Genomic DNA, 17,791 nt, shown 5'->3' with positions numbered 1-17,791 from the left:
GTGACTGTTAGATATACACACATGATATATCTGGTTAAGAAATGGGCATCATCTTTGAGGAATGTTAGAATCTGCATAGAAGCAGATGTTGGCTCAGATTATCTTATAGTGACCATGTTACAACTTAAACTCAAAGATCACAAAGATGGACATAGCATTAGAGAAGTTCATGGACAAAGAAACGGAATTCGTATTCCAGATTGCACTTAGTAACCATTCCAATATTTTATAGAGCCAAGCTGACAAAAGTCTGGGAGACAGATGATCAAACTGGAAGAAGATGGTAGTCAAGACATTAAAGAAGTAGTGGGCCTCCGAAGGGGTGGAAGAAAGATGTATGCATTACGTCTGGAACATGGGCAGTGGTTGATGAGCAGAAAGCTCTGAAAGCAAAGCAGGAACAGTGCAAGACAGGCAGGATTCTTAGGGTAGATACAAGATACAGAGAAAAGAATGAAGAAGGTAGTGGATGAAATATTTTGAGAACAGGATGAATTCTGTCCAGATAGATTTTGTAAACCACCACTCACTTTTCAAAAGATCATTTAAAGAAATACTGCTTGGCAAAAAACCCATCTTAACCAATTTTAAGAAAGTGTTCAATACTGTTCACAGAGGGACCCTACAGAATATTGCTAGAAGCTATGGAATGACAAACAAGCTGATCAAATAAGGAGTTTAAATGATAGAAGTAGATGCCCAGTAAGATCAGATACCAGCCTGGGTGAGTGGTTAGATATTATGATTGGAGTTAGGAAAGGGTGTTGTTATCATCAGTGCTCTTCATATTAGTGTAGTAGGAAGAGGGCCTGAACCAAAGTCTTTGTATTAGAGGCCTAGTACGAGGCCTGAGCTAAAGGAGTCAAAGCTTTGCTACTATAAACCAAAAGTTAAGTTGTGAGCAAGAGGCAGGCCCTGTTCACAGAATCTGGCAAGAACACGGCTAATATTGCAGAAAACACATTCTTAAGTAGTGCTAGGCACAAGAATATATATGCAAACACATTCTAGAAAGGTGGTACCAGAACACCTTGATACCAAATACATTCCCCAAAGATAACAGGAACATACCCACCCACCCTAAAGATGAGGTCAGGATGAGAGCATGATGGATAGAGATTTGATTGAACCAACATGTACAAGGTAATGGGTGGCACCCAAAAGTGTCAGAGGTAATATGTAACTTGTTTGTATCAGTGTATAGCGGTATCTCAGAGGGAGTGTCTTTGGCTGGCCTAGGGGATAATGGAAAGTCCCACCATTAACTGAGCTAATCCATTGCAATGGGCTTACATGTGTTAGTGTACCTGTAACCATTGAGCCAGGGACATTAGGACCGTGATTAACTGACAGTTAACCTGACCAGTTTCCTTTGCTATGAACTGAGTCTGTTAAGTTACTGGATGGTTCGCTCAAGGTCTGCTGTGCCAGCTGTCTGTGCAAAGTTGGGACAGCACACAGGGAGAACATATACACACACTCGCAGCTGATGACAATTAGCAATAGACTGGTTGAAGAAGCAGGCAGTAAAAGGCATCATGGACAGTGTAAAAAGGGTTAGCAGAGACGAGTAACATGACAGTTTGCCAATGATGTTGTTTTACTAAATATGATCTAGAACAGAATGATTGGCTTTATATCAGAAGAGCAGCAAAAAATGGACTGAAAGTAAATGCAGAGAAAAATCAAGATGATGAAGGTAGGGAATGGGATAACAGATGCAAAGGTGTACGTGGATGGAAAAGAAATCTAACAGGTAGAAGAGTTGTGCCACCTAGGGAGGCTGTGATAAAGATATTCATATTAAATTAGGAAAAGCAAACACTTCTTTTGAAAGGAGGAAGAACATTTGGTCCGAGGACTCCACACCAAACTAAAGGTCAGATTATACCAGGTGATTGTACTGACCACGCTACTGTACAGAGCGGAAACTTGGCTGATGGCAGTGGCTAACAAAGATTGGAGGCTGCCCAGCACAAATCTCTGAGGAAAAACAAAAATATGAGAGTAAGGGAGCTGACAAAGCAGAACATAGAAAATATCATTAAAGAAGTTTCAGGCAGTTGGGACATGTATGCCTTATGGAAGGAGGGAGACAGACTAAGGAAACGTTGTACTGGGTACAGGGCCGGCTCTAGACCCCAGCGCGCCAAGCAGGCACGTGGGGCGGCATTTTGGCGGCATTTGGCTCCGGCGGACCTTCCGCAGTCATGCCTGCGGGAGCTCCACCGGAGCCCCGGGACGAGCGGACCTGCCGCAGGCATGACTGCGGACCGTCCCGTGGCTCCGCTTGACCTCCCGCAGGCATGACTGCGGCAGGTGCACTGGTCCCGCGGCTCGGGCGGAGCTCCCGCAGGCACGCCTGCGGATGCTCCACCGGAGCCGTGGGACCACGGGACAGTCCGCAGCCACTTCTGCCCCGGCCGCGGGACCGAGAAGGGCAACGCGAGCGGCGCCGCGCGCTGCCCTGCTTGGGGCGGCGGATTTTCTAGAGCCGCCCCTGACTGGGTAACCGAAGGAGGGAAGAGAAAGTGAGTAAGGTCAAGAAAGAACTGTCAAAAGACAAATGACAGAGTGTATCAAATGTGCTAGCATCACCTTGGAAGTAGTACCAAAACTAGTGAATGTCTATAATGAGTGGAGGAACTGGACTGCCCAGCTCCTCAGTGGCACAGAAGGGTCTAAGGCAAGGTAAATTTGATAAAATGAGATACATCTCTAAAAGATTGAGACATTTTATTCATTATAATCTGTCAACATCTTAATCTGTTGGAAATAATATTACAAAGACAGATCTTGTCTCCAGGAAGGAACATTCTACAAAATTATGTGCCATGAAGTATGGCAGTAGAAGTCACAACAACATTACATAGTTTCTATTTATCCAATCATCCTGGGTTAGTAACTTTTTGTTTGGTAAGAAAGTATAATTGGGTGAAATTCTGGCCCCCTTGAAAATCAATGGGAGTTTTGTCACTGATTCCAGTGAGGTCAAGATTTCACGCACTGCTTTCTCGTGGTTGTCAGCATTTCCTGGGATGACTGACAAGTAGATTTTGGGCCCAAAGATGATAAATCTGTAGTGGTATTGATTAATCATAGAATATCAGGGTTGGAAGGGACCTCAGGAGGTCATCTAGTCCAACCCCCTGCTCAAAGCAGGACCAATTCCCAAATAAATCATCCCAGCCAGGGCTTTGTCAAGCCTGATCTTAAAAACCTCTAAGGAAGAAGATTCCACCACCTCCCTAGGTAACCCATTCCAGTGCTTCACCACCCTCCTAGTGAAAAAGTTTTTCCTAATATCCAACCTAAACCTCCCCCACTGCAACTTGAGACCATTATTCCTTGTTCTGTCATCAGGTACCACTGTGAACAGTATAGATCCATCCTCTTCAGAACCCCCTTTCAGGTAGCTGAAAGCAGCTATCAAATCCTCCCTCATTCTTCTCTTCTGCAGACTAAACAATCTCTGTTCCCTCAGCCTCTCCTCATAAGTCATGTGCTCCAGCTCCCTAAATAATTTTTGTTGCCCTCCGCTGGACTCTTTCCAATTTTTCCACATCCTTCATGTAGCGTGGGGCCAAAACTGGACACAGTACTCCAGATGAGGCCTCATCAATGTCGAATAGATGGGAATGATCACATCCCTCGATCTGCTGGCAATGCCCCTACTTATACAGCCCAAATGCCGTTAGCCTTCTTGGCAACAAGGGCACACTGTTGACTCATATCCAGCTTCTCGTCCACTGTAACTCCTAGGTCCTTTTTTGCAGAACTGCTTCCTAGCCATTTGGTCCCTAGTCTGTAACACTGCATGGGATTCTTCTGTCCTAAGTGCAGGACTCTGCACGTGTCCTTGTTGAACCTCAGGTTTCTTTTGGCCCAGTCCTCTAATTTGTCTAGGTCCCTCTGTAGCCCAGCCCTACCCTCCAGCATATCTACCACTCCAAGTTTAGTGTCATCTGCAAACTTGCTGAGAGTGCAGTCCACACCATCCTCCAGATCATTAATGAAGATATTGAACAACCCCCCCGCCCCCAGGACCGACCCTTGGGGCACTCCACTTGAAACCGGCTGCCAACTAGACAGAGCCGTTGATCACTACCCGTTGAGCCCGACAATCTAGCCAGCTTTCTATCCACCTTATAGTCCAATCATCCAGCCCATACTTAACTTGCTGGCAAGAATACTGTGGGAAACTGTATCAAAAGCTTTGCTAAAGTCAATGAACACCACATCCACTGTTTCCCCCTCATCCACAGACCCAGTTATCTCCTCATAGAAAGCAATTAGCTTAGTCAGGCATAACTTGCCCTTGGTGAATATGGGATATAATAAGGGTCTTCAACAGGACCGCCCAGAGGGGGGGGGCAAAGGGGGCAATTTGCCCCAGGCCCCGGGCTCCGCAGGGGCCCCCAAGAGAAGAGCAGAGGCTCCTGCCTCCGCCCCTTTCCTGGAGCCTCAGCGCATCAAGCGCCAAGTCTCCGGCTGAGCCCCTGAGCCCCGCCCCGATCCGAGCCGCGTGGTGAGGGGGCGGGGCTGGGAGCTCCAACGGGGCCTGAGCCCCGCCCCGCTCAGAGCAGCGTGGGGAGGGGGCGGGGCAGCTGCCTCCGCTCGGCGTGGAGCTCACAGCCCCGCCCCCTCACCACACGGCTCTGAGCGGGACGGAGCTCAGGCCCCGCTGGAGACGCGCTCGGGTAAGAGGCTGGGGGGGGGGAAGCGGGACCTGCCGCCGCCGCCGAAGCGCAGCCTGGTCTTCGGCGGCGGGGGGCCCCTGCTGTTCCGGGACCCACCGCCGAAGTGCCCCGAAGGCCCGCGGCGGGCCGCCCCCCTCCACCGAATTACCGCCGAAGACCGGGCTGCGCTTCGGCGGCAGATCCCGCTTCGGCGGTAATTCGGCGGCGGGGGGCCCCGCCGCGGGTCTTCGGGGCACTTTGGCGGCGGGTCCCGGAACGGAAGGGCCCCCCGCCACCGAAGACCCCAGGCCCCCGGAATCCTCTGGGCGGCCCTGGACTTCAACATACAGGCTTCACAAACTACCCTGGAAGATCCTGAGAGAGTAGACCTTAAAATCTTTACATAATTAAAGATGGAAAAATATTTTATGTTATTGCTTAGAGGCTTCTAAAATTTGGTTATTTAAAAGATAAGTTTGGCCATCCTAATATTACATTCAGTTAAGGTCTTATCTAACACCTATTAAACTCTATGGAAACACTCCCGCTGACTTGAGATCGTAGCTAGGTGATCATTTGCAAACAATTATATTGAATAATAATCTTGAAATATTTAACATTTAAATTGGGTTCAAACAAGGGGACAATTAGCATGTAGGTGAGCAAATGGACAATGAAGAGTTTAAACCATGGAGATGGTCAGAGCTGGTGTACAAAAAAATTGTTTCATTAATACAAACAGCTACAAATACAGTTCATAATGGGCGGATTGTTTTTTCTATTTATATTTACTCCCAAACAACTATGTTAAAATAACAGAGGGACAAATTCTTTGCTGGTGTAACCGTATTGAAGTCCATGGAGTTACACTATCAGAAAATATACGTGTCTAGCTAGAATGGATAAACAGAAGAAAAATTTTATACATTTGGAGTGTGATTAGGATTTTCATAGCAAAGTGGCCCAATTCAGCCCTAAAATTCATGGGTGCAAATCTCAGTAAGTCATGGGAGAGATTCATTCATATACCTGAGCATACATTTGAACCCAGAATGTTTCTTGCAAGTATTAAGCATGTGAACTCATGCTGAAACTCCATGTTTAATTTTCTGTGCTCCTCACACAATCTCTTTAGGTATTGCAGCTCACAGTTCTGAAGCCTATGAGAAAAGAAACATTTGGTCTACAGAATAAGTTTAAAGCACTGAGGCCAGATTCTGTTGTTCCTACTCAAGTGAAACTCCCACTTGACTTTAGTGGTAGTTTCACTCAAAAAATGACTGTGGAATGTGGACCCTCTTCATAATCAATTGCATTATAGAGTGGATCGCTTATAATGCAAGTGTTGACATCAAGAAGCAGAGGTAGCAGGAAAAACAAAAAGTACAGTAGCAGCAGATAATCAGTTGATCAAAACCAGTATCACCCAGTGTGGCAAACTCTTGTACAGTAGGTGTCTAAATTTTCTGGTATTACCTGTCACATGCAGGAAATTAAGATATACCTGTTCCACCCTCTCACCTTTCACTTTAAATCAGAAACAAGAAAAACAAAAAAGTGTCAGCTAGCTCTAACGTTCCAGTTATTAGTCTCCTGCAAAATACCATCATTTTTAATTAAGAGCCTAGTTATATAACTATAAGAAAAAACTAAAAGTTAGATGCTGAAAAGTCATTAATTGCATCAATGATAAACTATGCTTATTGCTCAGTCTAGGTATCCCCAGGTCTAAATCTGTTTTGCAAATCCAAGTGTCATTTCATTCATAGCATATGCAGTGGCTGTACTGCTCAATGTAGGAGCCTTAGGAGTTACAGTAACAGATGCTGAAATTCTTGGAAACAATCCACGAACATAGGCCTCAGTGCATTGTCTAGGTTCACAGTAAGAAAAGGCAACTAATGCTACTATTTAGGCATCTATCCCTGGGTCAGCCACCTCACCCCTCCACTGTTAACTTAGTGCACTTCTACAGACAGCCAAGTACTTCTCCATCTTGATTTTTTTTATTAGTCTAATGGTTTGCATTAGCTTGGCCATATTTCTTTTCCCTGTCGAACTACAAATGCACATTTTGCATGAAGAAAAAACAAACAAGACAACCAATTAAAATTGGAAGGAGCAGGAGGGAGAACGTGTGCACATAGCTGGCATCTGTAAATGCATGCTCTTACCACATCTCTCCACCACATCAAATAAAAGCTCCTTACCTTTAAGGTGCTTTACAAAGTACCCTTTCCCTATTTACCTTCTTCGGTATGCGATCACATTATTCCCCATTTCCCCCCCCCCCCACTGCAAATGACACCATTTTACTCCCACAAATGCCTTCAGTCTTTCTTCCATGCCACCCTTTGTGCACAGAATGCTCTCCCCAAATTAGTCCACAATGCCATTATCCTGCATTGCCCTTCAAATTAGATCTCCTCAAAACCCATCTGGTGTCTATAGGAAATAGACAACTGCCAATAGCAAGGTAGAGGGCCAGCAGGGAATTCAGACACTAATCCTATTTTATTTATATATTTTTCCCTACTGTCCCTCTACCTAGCTATTGGCAGTTAGCTATTTCCGATAGACACCAGATGGATTTTGAGGAGATCTAATTTGAAGGGCAATGCAGGATAATGGCATTGTGGACTAATTACACACACACACACACACACTCCTCAGACTTATGGCACAACTGGTTCCTGAAAATTGCGTCTTAAATCGAAAATGTCATTACTCGAATTTCCCATAGGAACAATGTTGGATCGAGCATCGTAAAGTTGAAACCAATGTCATAAAGGCAAAACACAATGACAATTTATAAATGTTGTAAGTGCCATTTGTCGTAACTCAAACATTGTAAAATATATAAAGACGTGAAACAATTAAGTTTGGTGTCTGAATTTCCTACTAGCCCTCTACATACCTGTTAGAGCAGCAGGGAGATGTAACAAGAAGAGTACAGAGGACGGTGCCATGGATAATGAGACCAGGAAGATACCTTAGCAGCAGTGTTTTGAATGGACCTGGGGAGAGCAAGTTGGACTTGTTTGAAAGATGTAGGGGGGGGGTGTTTTCTCTTGGCAAGAGTACTTCCTAAAATAGTTTGACACTGAACTGCAGAAGCCTCATGCTTTTATTAGCCAGATTTGCTTGCAGGAAGTAAAACCAAAAATACCTAGTGTTGATATGCATGGCATTCAAAACATAGTACTCAGTGGCTTATTCATAAGCTATTTCAAACAAAACAGAAAACATGCATTTGGCAGCATTGCTGAGTCAACTTAGTGCCACTGCATGGGCAACATGGGTTTGCCCTCCCAAGCCAGTAGAAAACAGCTCCAGACAAACTAAATTGAACACTACCAAAGCATTTTAAACTCCTCTATGGGCTTCAGCTCTTGGGCTCCTCTTCAGCACTATTCCTCTTGCAGCCACAGGACTACCTCCCGGGAGCCTGGCCCTTGCTCCAGTACCCACCACAGGAGTTACTCCACTCCTGTGGCTCTCCTTTCCAGATATAACCCTGCTCCACTGGTCTCCTCTGCAGCCAGCTCTGACTGTATTCTCTTACCCCTTTTTATTATGATGCATTACATGCCAACACCTGACTTCAATAGTCCTGCCTCTTCAGTTAATTCTAGCACAGTTGGGGCTGGCCCCATTTACCCTGAAAGGGGCGTGCCACCTTCTGACACATGCCTAGGCTCTCTACCTCAGAGTTCCTCTTTCACAGCTGAGCTCTGTGTCTACCCAATACCCTGAATCTTCAGCCTTGAAAGGCATCTTGCACAAGAGCAATAGCCACTTTGCCACCTGCTCTGTTTTCCCAGCATCCAGACACAGCTAAGAAGAGTTATGTAACATAGTTCCTAACAAGCCACCTAGATCTTAAGTACTTCCTAATTTTCCAAAAAGTTGGAAAGAGTAGATGATGATAATTACTGTTATAAGGCCCAATAAAAAGATTAGTATCCCAATTTATGTGTACTGCCTTCTCTGGATCCAATTCCAAATTTCATGGCTCTAATGATACCTACAGAAAAAAAAGTATTAGGGGACGCCATATATCTCATCACTTTCTTTCGTCCTTCCTCTCCAGGTCAGAGTGCAGGAACATGGATAAATTATATACGTGTGTGTATTCTCTCTCTCTCTCCTCCCCCTCACAACCACAACAATAATTGAACATGTGTCTGCATCACTTAATGTGTCAGCTTCTCTAAAGATGAGCTACAGCTATAATGATGGAAGGGCCAGCCATGTGAAATCTTCATTTTTTTTCCTAAATAATTCCGTCCTTCTAGCTTACTTCATAATATTTGTGAGTAAGTCTGAAGCTACAGCTATGAAAAGGCAATTAAGTAAAGAAGTAACCAAGCAACAACAAATCCAGTTATAGAAACTTGTAACAAATTATAATGCTTATATAATAGGTTATTTCTGCTTCTGAGCATCTGAGTACGGTACGTGTCAGGCTAGGCTGACAGGAGTCACAGCTGAATTTTTCAGCATTTAGTCATTTCATTGGTTTCTTGCATTGCCCACTCCTTTGTAGTGTGACATCCTGTACTGAGTATTTCAGGAGTAATGTTCCATTTCAAAGGTTGCTATGTTGTTCCTCAGCAACATTATTGATTATACATTTGGACTGTGCAGTCACTTTCACTATCATTTTAAAGCAGACAAAATGTGGACATTTTTAACTGTGGCTAGCATATCAGCTCTTGTTTATTGACAATAGCCACTTCCATATGACCTGTCAGCAGCTCAGGCGTCAACATATACATTTTGTAAGGAGGTTTTTACAAAATCCGAGATTGATTAAATGTTGGTTGAGATTTTCAGTCTGCCTAGGAAATTTGTACAGAACTGTTAGTATTAACAGGAATGTTATGCCAAAAATCCCATCAGTTCCTTTGAAAAATCTCATACTTTCATGGTTTTATTTGTTTCTATTTAAATATTCATCTCATATGTGCAGTCCACATGTAGTAGAATTTCATTAACATTTGATAATCAGAAAGTGAAACTAACTAATCTATTAAAAAAGACAACAAAACAAATGACAAGACAGATGCTGAAAAATCAAATTATATTTTTAAAATAGCTCCAGTCATAATAGAATCTTAGCTCTATTTCACTGTTGAGCAGTCAACAATGGATGGTGCCCCTACCCTCAAGCTTTGGGCTGAGCTGCACTGAGAATTTAACCACCGTCTTCAAATGTCATATAATTGACATCAAAGCGGCTTTTGATTTGGTCAATAGGTCAGCACTTTGGCTCACACTGAAAGGAGTTGGTGTTCTAGATTTTCTGCTAACCCTGGCACATGATCTTCACAGTGGTACCGGTGTGAGTGTGCTCATTAGTTCAGGGCTTTCACCGTGTTTTTACACAACCTCAACAGTGTGGCAGGGATGCATTCTTGCCCTGGCACCAATCAGTCAAGCGATCAACTGGATATTAGAACGTGCCACTCCACTCACCAGAATCAAGTTTGGCAATGTGTTTACCAACCTAGACTACACTGATGAAGCTGCCTTTCTTGTGGAGGAGAAGTCAGAATTTCAACCTCACCCTCCAAGATACCACTCATGCTATGGGGTTGAATGTCTCATCGTAGAAGACAAGAGGTCCAGAACCTTGGGTTTGGGCCACTAGAACCTCTGGTGCAAGTGGGGTTGAGGACTGTGAAAGAGCACTGATGAGTTACCTAAGCTGCAAGCAGAGTTCAAACAATCAGAGCAAACTGGATGTTCGACTAATAGGTCTCGTTGCTTCCTGCACAAAGTCCATGTCTCGCTTATGACACAAAAAACATCTTTGTACTGAGATAAACTTCAGATTCTTTCAAACCTGCATACTACCTGTACTGATATATGGGTCAAACCTGGACCCTCTTACAGGCACACTTGAAGCAGAGAGAGGCATTTCATATATGCTAAATCCGGAGCATAAAATGATTTGACTGTGCAAAATGTCACAGTATCACAGAGATCTGGCCTTCCTTCAGTAGGTATTAAGTCTCTTCAGCCTGATTGCCAGGATGGACAAACATCCTAGCAGACCATGCTCACATATCAATGGAGAATTTTGAGGAGGGGTACACATCCTGACACACCTGGCACCACCTGTGACTCCACGAATCTCTGGAGTAGCATGATTGAGCCACATCTAGGAACTCCATTACATGACACCTGGTGCAACACCATCAACCATGGTCACTCTGGCTGGTGCAATGATTCTCAATAGATTATGCTTGATGATGATCATCATCATCATTATGATTACAAAGCCAATTAAACCTGTAAAGATTAATTCATGTCTATACATGTATAATATGATCCAAGTGAATTCATTACTGATAGGATATGAATAAATTACAGCTGTCTAAAAACAAACAAACAAGTTACACACCAAATGCATCTTTTTAAAGCTACTGGAGCATGTACTTCTGGTATATTAAAAATATGGAAAAATTATAGGCTGTCACTTTAAATCTCAGGGGTTTTCCTGCTCCACCTTGCAGGGTAGGGAAGTTTAACTACTACTAAACCCAGAATACAATCTGTAGACAGCCTAGAGTAAGGTGAGCTAAATTGTGCCTCTGTTTTATGGATCCTGCTTTGTCTCTCTGTTTTGGGGTTCTTGTGTTATCTTTCTGAATTCTAAGAAATATAGTAATGTTACACTGCAAAATTCAAGCAAGATTTTTTTAATCTAACTTCTGTTTATGGCTTGTACATTTCAGTAGTGTACAATGCAATAAAAGTGCCCCTCACAATGGTGCACTTTCCAGATATACATTTAAAAAAGTCACATTATTTTTCATGTGACTGGGTCAATAAAGATTTTTTTTCTTTGTATTTTTGCAGATTAGATTTCTCCTTTAGTTTGAGGCATCTGCTCCATTTATAAATCTTTTTATTTGATTTTCTCATCTGGAGTAATTTGTGTTTCAACACTGCGATTTAAGTAGGAATTTAACACCTGATTCCACAGAGCCATGAAGTTAGTTCACGCAGCAGCAGCCAGCCTCCACACTGCTGCATGCATAAGCCTCTGAGCTTGCGCATGAAAGAAAAATCTCAGGTATTCTTAGGTCAGTTCACATGTTTTAATCATATACATTAGAAGTGGCTGGAAAACTTTCAAAATGTTCACAATTTGGAGCAAATAGGGAAAGTGTTTTTTAGTGTGTATTTTAAACTGAGAAAAATCACTTTTTCTGAAAAGTTCTAATGTACAGATTTTTTTACTTGAATTTTGCTTTTGCAATGGAGGAAGGGGTGCAAAACAGTGCAAATTCTCTTTCCTTGGCTTATTATTCTCTTTGCCTAAGAATATCACCTAAGTTGGGATGGGGAGACAGGGGTGGCTCTAGACATTTCGCCGCCCCAAGCACGGCTGCATGCCGCAGGGGGCGCTCTGCCGGTCGCCGGTCCCGTGGCTCCAGTGGACCTCCCGCAGGCGCTGGCTCCAGTGGACCTCCTGCTCCCACTGAAGCCTGCTCCCTCCCGGCGACCAGCAGAGAGCCCCCCGCGGCATGCTACCCCAAGCACGCACTTGGCGTGCTGAGGCCTGGAGCCACCCCTGGGGGGAGACCACCTTCAGAAGGCTGGAAACAGTATTTCCCTATTTTTCCCCCCCCACTGTGTGAGAAGGGGTGGAGGTTGTTATATATATATATATAGAGCCAGACATACAGTGGGCAATGAGTTGAGCTTCCAAACCCCACAGTTCTTAGATGATCTGCCAGAGGCCAGAGCTGTTCAGCATGCTGCCAAGGACTGCTCCCCTACCAAGTATGTTCCATGTTGCACAGAGACAGCTTACAATATTGGCTCAATCGTAGCTTTCAAGTGGAAGCCCTGCTCCCCATATTTTGGATCTCCAACCCTACTGGGAGATTTCTGCTGCCTGGGGAAAGTAACAGAGCTGAGCGTTTTGGGGTGATAGTTTCAAGAGTGGCTGAGCGATTTTGGACCACAAGCGCCAGTGAAAGTCAATAAAACTTATGCTCTTAAATCCCTTCGGTGCTTTTGAGTATCTCCCTTTATCACTTAAATCTTGCCTTCACTTACTGAAGCATTTTACAACACAGAAGTTATAAATGAAAAGAAATACTGAATAATCTAGTCCATCCTGTACCTTAATTCAGCCTAAATTTTCCTTTGTTAGATTCACCCCATTACTTCTAGTTACACAACTTTGTGCCATCCTAAATATATCCTGCCTACAATCCCAAAGAGACCATTAACAAAAAGCTACAAATTTCAACATAATTTCCTTAGAGTCTGTAGGCTAAGACAGGTCATTAACATTTTGAGCTGGTGAAGGTACTGCGGATGGTGCTTGTGTAGTACCAGAATTTCTAAAAGTTTCTGATGTTAAGTAATTTTTCAAGTCCTGGTAGGAAAAGCGTTTGTTCAATACACGCTGTCAAGCAGCCTTGACAAGCTCGAACATTTTCTGTTCATGAGGAATTGCACACCTTAGACAGTCAATAAAAAGGCTCTCTTTAATTCAGCAATTAATTTTGCACGTATGAAAATGCTCCCCTGGCTCCACTTGAATAAAAGCTTTTTTCTTAGCATGTATGTTCTACCCATTGAAAAGCCTCTTTAGAAATAGCAACAATCCAGTAATACAACAAATAATAAATGATTGTTAGTTCAAACAATTAGTAGACCAATCAGACTTAGCGATGCTTCATTTTTTCAGTGAATAATTGTTCTGAAATTGTGGATAAGAAAGCTACCTAGATCTCAGACCCAATGTAACCACAGAACTAGAACTTCTCAAATTATTTGTTGCGTCTCTTTGAAATAAGTGTGGATCAACTACTAGGGATGTAATTCAGAAAGTAACCTTTTGTGTAAACAAAAATAGTTTCACTTCTGATTTGTCTTAGGCTAGTGGTAGCTCTGACTGCTTTTATGACTTAAGAAATTGAATTTGTTAAGCAATACCACTATATGGTCACTGTTATATCTATCAATATATTTAATAGATACCACTGATTGAAGCTGCTCCTTATGTTTTAGGGATGGCAATAATTACTTCTGCTTTTGTCATATTCATCATAAAGGTTCTGATTCTAAAAGATACACAAGCATGTGCCTACATCGAAGCACATGAGTAGACCCATTGATTTCGCATGCTTGAAATTAGGTATTGGTTCAGTATCTTGCTGAATCCAAACCAAAGTTTTGAACTTTTCCTAAAGCAAGCAGTGTGTGCTTGCAGCAGTGATAAGGGACTGCCTGACTTATTGAACATTAATTGCAGCACTGTTTAAAAACGTACAGAACTAGTGAATTTCCACTACCTGGAAAAACATTCTCCTGCGACATCACATGGACATCAAAAGATCAGAAAGCAACTTCACACTCCTCAAAGGCCATAAATCAAAAGATGTACCCAAAAATTGTGCACCTGAAATCAATATCAGTAATAGATAGCACTTCTAGAGCTTGACATTGTGAAAGTCAAAGTTGTGAAATTTCTCAGTACAAAGTCTGCCAATTCACCTCAGTCACACTGATACACACTTCTTGTTCCAGTGTTTATCTTGGCTTTCCCCAAGCACAAACTCCCAGCTATTCAAAATTGTTCAGTGGTTTTGTGATGTGGACAGTCATTCAGTGGGGACCAAGTCAGTGTCATCTTATCTATAAACCAGAATGGATGGGGATGTTCTCTGCTCTCAAGAGGTGAAAGTGTAATGAATCCATATGATCTTAAAAAGATAAATACTAGATAAATCACATCCACCCACCCCTAGCTCACAAGGAGTAAAACTCTGGCCTTGCTGTGCCCAAAACACTGCTGGTAAGTGTATAGGGGTAATAAGCCTCCTATAAATGTCTGTAGGTCAGCAATGAAGGGGCATATCACTCACCTACACAAGATTGCAAAAGGGAAATAGTATATTAAAACAATTCCACTACCTACTTTAAGAAATCAAGAATGACTTCAAATACAGTCAAAAATAATTAGCTGGAAAATTACTTTTGGTGAATAAAAGTCAATTATGCTTTATAACCTAAGCAGGTATGACTGAAACAAGACATGCTGTGAACTAGGAAGACCAATACCATGACAACAGATCTAGTGAGGTGTTATTGAATTAACATTCATGTAATTATTAGCATAATTTTAGCTTTAAACAAAAGCTATAAAAACCACATCTCCAGTGGAGATTGGGGCTTTTGTGTGGCCTGTTCCATGATGTGCTCTACTACTCTGGTGGAACATCTTTGTTTGGTGAAGGCAGTATCACAGAATATGCTCCAAGGAGAAATATGCTCCATATTTTGTGATACTGCCTTCACCAAACAAGGACACTCCACCAGAGAAGTAGATTGCATCATGGAATGGGCCACCCAAATACCCTGAGAGAACCTGCTTCAATACTGAAATAAAACTGCCACTGAACACACACACCCTAGTTGTCACTTACCACCCCACATTGGAACCCCTATGCGGTAACAAATGCAACTCATACTTGATGGGGACCCCACCCTGGAATCTATCCTGAACCCTCTCTTGTGGCCTTCAAACAACCCACCCTCCCCCCTAACCTCTCCAAGCTCATCCTCAGAAACAAGCTTGCCATAGACCAGGACACATCATCTCAAAGTGGCACCAGACCCTTCCAGAACAGATGCAAACCTTGCAGACATATCTCCACTGCAACAATGACCAACACCCTCCACAAGACACCTTGCAAGATCCATGGGTCCTCCACATGCCTACCACAAGATGTGGTGTACCTCAACCAGTGTCCTAAATACCCCAATAGCAGCTATGTGGGTGAAACAAGACTCTCCGGTGAACTCACAGAAAATGACAAGACTGGTGATAAGATCACCTCACCTGTGGGTGAACATTTTTCACAAAACCATCACTCTATGTGACCTATCAGTCCTCATCCTCAAAGGAAACCTGCACAACATTTTCAAAAAGATGAGCCTGGTAGCTTAAAAATTCATAACTTTGCTAGATACTAAAAATCATGGACTGAACAGAGACACTGGATTTATGACTTATTAACCCACTGACAACCCCTCCCCCTGCTAGCTGCTTACCTTCCCCCTTTGCTCCCAATGACAGGAGAAGTGTTAACAGACCATTTTGTCTGGAATAGTCACTTGAAATATGTATTAACTACTTACGCTAAATAATCTGTCCCACTTTGTGTTTAGCAGTGACACTGGGAATTATTTTCCCAGACCTGAAGAAGAGTTCTGTGTAAGCTCAAAAGCTTCTCTCTCATCAACAGAAGTTGATCTAATAAGAGATATTACCTCACCTAACTTGTACCCTACAAAGATTGGGTAGAGACTGACCGTTAGATTGTAAATTTATCTGAATATAGACTGTTTGTAGAGCAAATATACTGCCAATGTTTGATAAAAATCATTCATGAATAATAAGCAGCTTTAGGGGCACTGGCCCTGATCAGCTGACCCCTCTAAAAATGGATGGGGGGGGGAGAACCTGCTACCTGGTGATCCTGAAGCCTCAAGAAATAGCTAACTTGAATAATAATGTTGAGTTGTCTCAAAGAATGCCAGACCACCATTGCACCTAATCCTCCCAGCCTTTTTTCCCCTGTCCATTGGTTCCCTCCTCACGTCTTCTGATTTATTGCTCTTACCCCCATCATAACATTATGTCTGTGTAGTGTTGTCTGTTCTTGCAGCTTTGACAAATTGTAAAATTGCATAACTGCATGATTATAATCTGTCCTCATGACATGTGTGGTATTTGGAAACATATACAAGTTGTAAGTGATTTAGCTTTTTGTACTTTTCATTGTCTTTCGAAAGTAAGAGAGAAAGAAGCTTACTTCATAGGGTACACGTAAAGTGAGAGGAGCCACCCCTATCCTCTCTGCACAAACACAATAAACCCAGAGGCAGCTCCCCATCTATCTCCAAGCAAAACTGTGGAAAGGTTGGTTCATTGCTAACTCTTGTGAAAAAGATCATGCAGAACCCAGGCCACTGAAGACTTCACTGTGACTAAAAACTTAAAATATTTTCCTTTAAAACCTCACTGCCTTTCCCCCTGCTTACTATATTTAGATTTATTCCAGCTAATTAACAATTCATTTGGGCATGTAATCCCCTACCCAATCTAAAGGCCTGATTCTTCAACCTCTACTCATGTGAGTAATCTTTATGTTCAGTTGGAACTAAGCCCATGAGTAAAGATTACCTGCACAAGTAAGGATTCAGCCCTCAATGACAAATCCCTTAAATTCCAAAAACATAATTGTGCATTAATATAAGCAAAAGAAAACAATCTTAATACTGAGAAATATCCTAAACAAACATATAGCCTCCCAGTGGAAGATGAGGCAATCCCATTGCTTCAGTCATTTTATATTAGACTTGGTAAATTGTACAAGATGTAATGTAGAGAACAGTCTTGCACTGGCCAGCGGGAAGACTAGGGTTTTGCATAAATTTTATCCATCTCCAACTTCAGTGATTAACAGATATGACAGCTTATTGAAGAACATTAATGGTACTTGTTTGCTTCATTGAAATCATGATTTTATAGCACCTCATGAATGACTTTTAGCCACATTTGTGATATAACAGTGACATCCACAGGCCAGTTTGGATATTTATATAGCATATAGTTCTCTCCTACTATTGTTCCTTGACTAGATCACCAATACTATGATGATGGAGCCATTTAAGCTGTCTAAACAAAATGGTGCTGGAAAAATTTGTATAGTGGGGGTACTGAGAGACATTGAACCAAACTAATCCCTGTATATAATGGAAACCACTTCAAGCCAGCAGGTGCAGTAGCACCCCCAGCACCAACAGCTATGCCTAAACAGATCAATTTAAAGGTGAGTATCTAAACCTGACTAACAAGTCTCCACTGAAGCTTGGAGTACTTTGGAAATGATGGTGCCACAATAGGCTTTAAAATAAATTCATCCTGTTTGGTTTGGGAAGGGATTTAAATAAAAAATAAAATCAGACAGCAAAAGTGAACTGAGTTTTTCTGATAAATGATGAGAAAAAAAGCAAGACGGGAAAAATTGTTCATAGACTATATTGGTAAGCTCTGCATTCTGTAAAAACCT

The 17,791-nt window shown here is 42.5% G+C and overlaps 1 protein-coding gene across 3 annotated transcripts in view; it reads right to left on the bottom strand.

Annotated features, from left to right (window-relative positions):
• Window positions 1–17,791, bottom strand: part of ANO3 (anoctamin 3) — a 370,397-nt gene that overhangs the window by 247,679 nt on the left and 104,927 nt on the right. For 2 of the 3 annotated variants that reach the window (XM_045016231.1, XM_045016232.1), the window contains exon 1: window positions 7,597–7,698. The exons of the other annotated variant lie outside the window; for it this stretch is intronic. In XM_045016231.1, coding sequence (XP_044872166.1) covers window positions 7,597–7,648 — 52 coding nt within the window. In that variant the 5' untranslated portion in view covers window positions 7,649–7,698. Of the gene's footprint in view, window positions 1–7,596; window positions 7,699–17,791 lie in introns of those variants that run through there. 3 annotated transcript variants of the gene reach the window in all.

Source organism: Mauremys mutica, chromosome 4 (genome assembly GCF_020497125.1).
Source record: "Mauremys mutica isolate MM-2020 ecotype Southern chromosome 4, ASM2049712v1, whole genome shotgun sequence".
NCBI classification, from domain to species: Eukaryota; Metazoa; Chordata; order Testudines; family Geoemydidae; genus Mauremys; species Mauremys mutica.
Note: the sequence above shows the minus strand (reverse complement) of the source record. Positions and strands in the feature narration are given on the sequence as shown.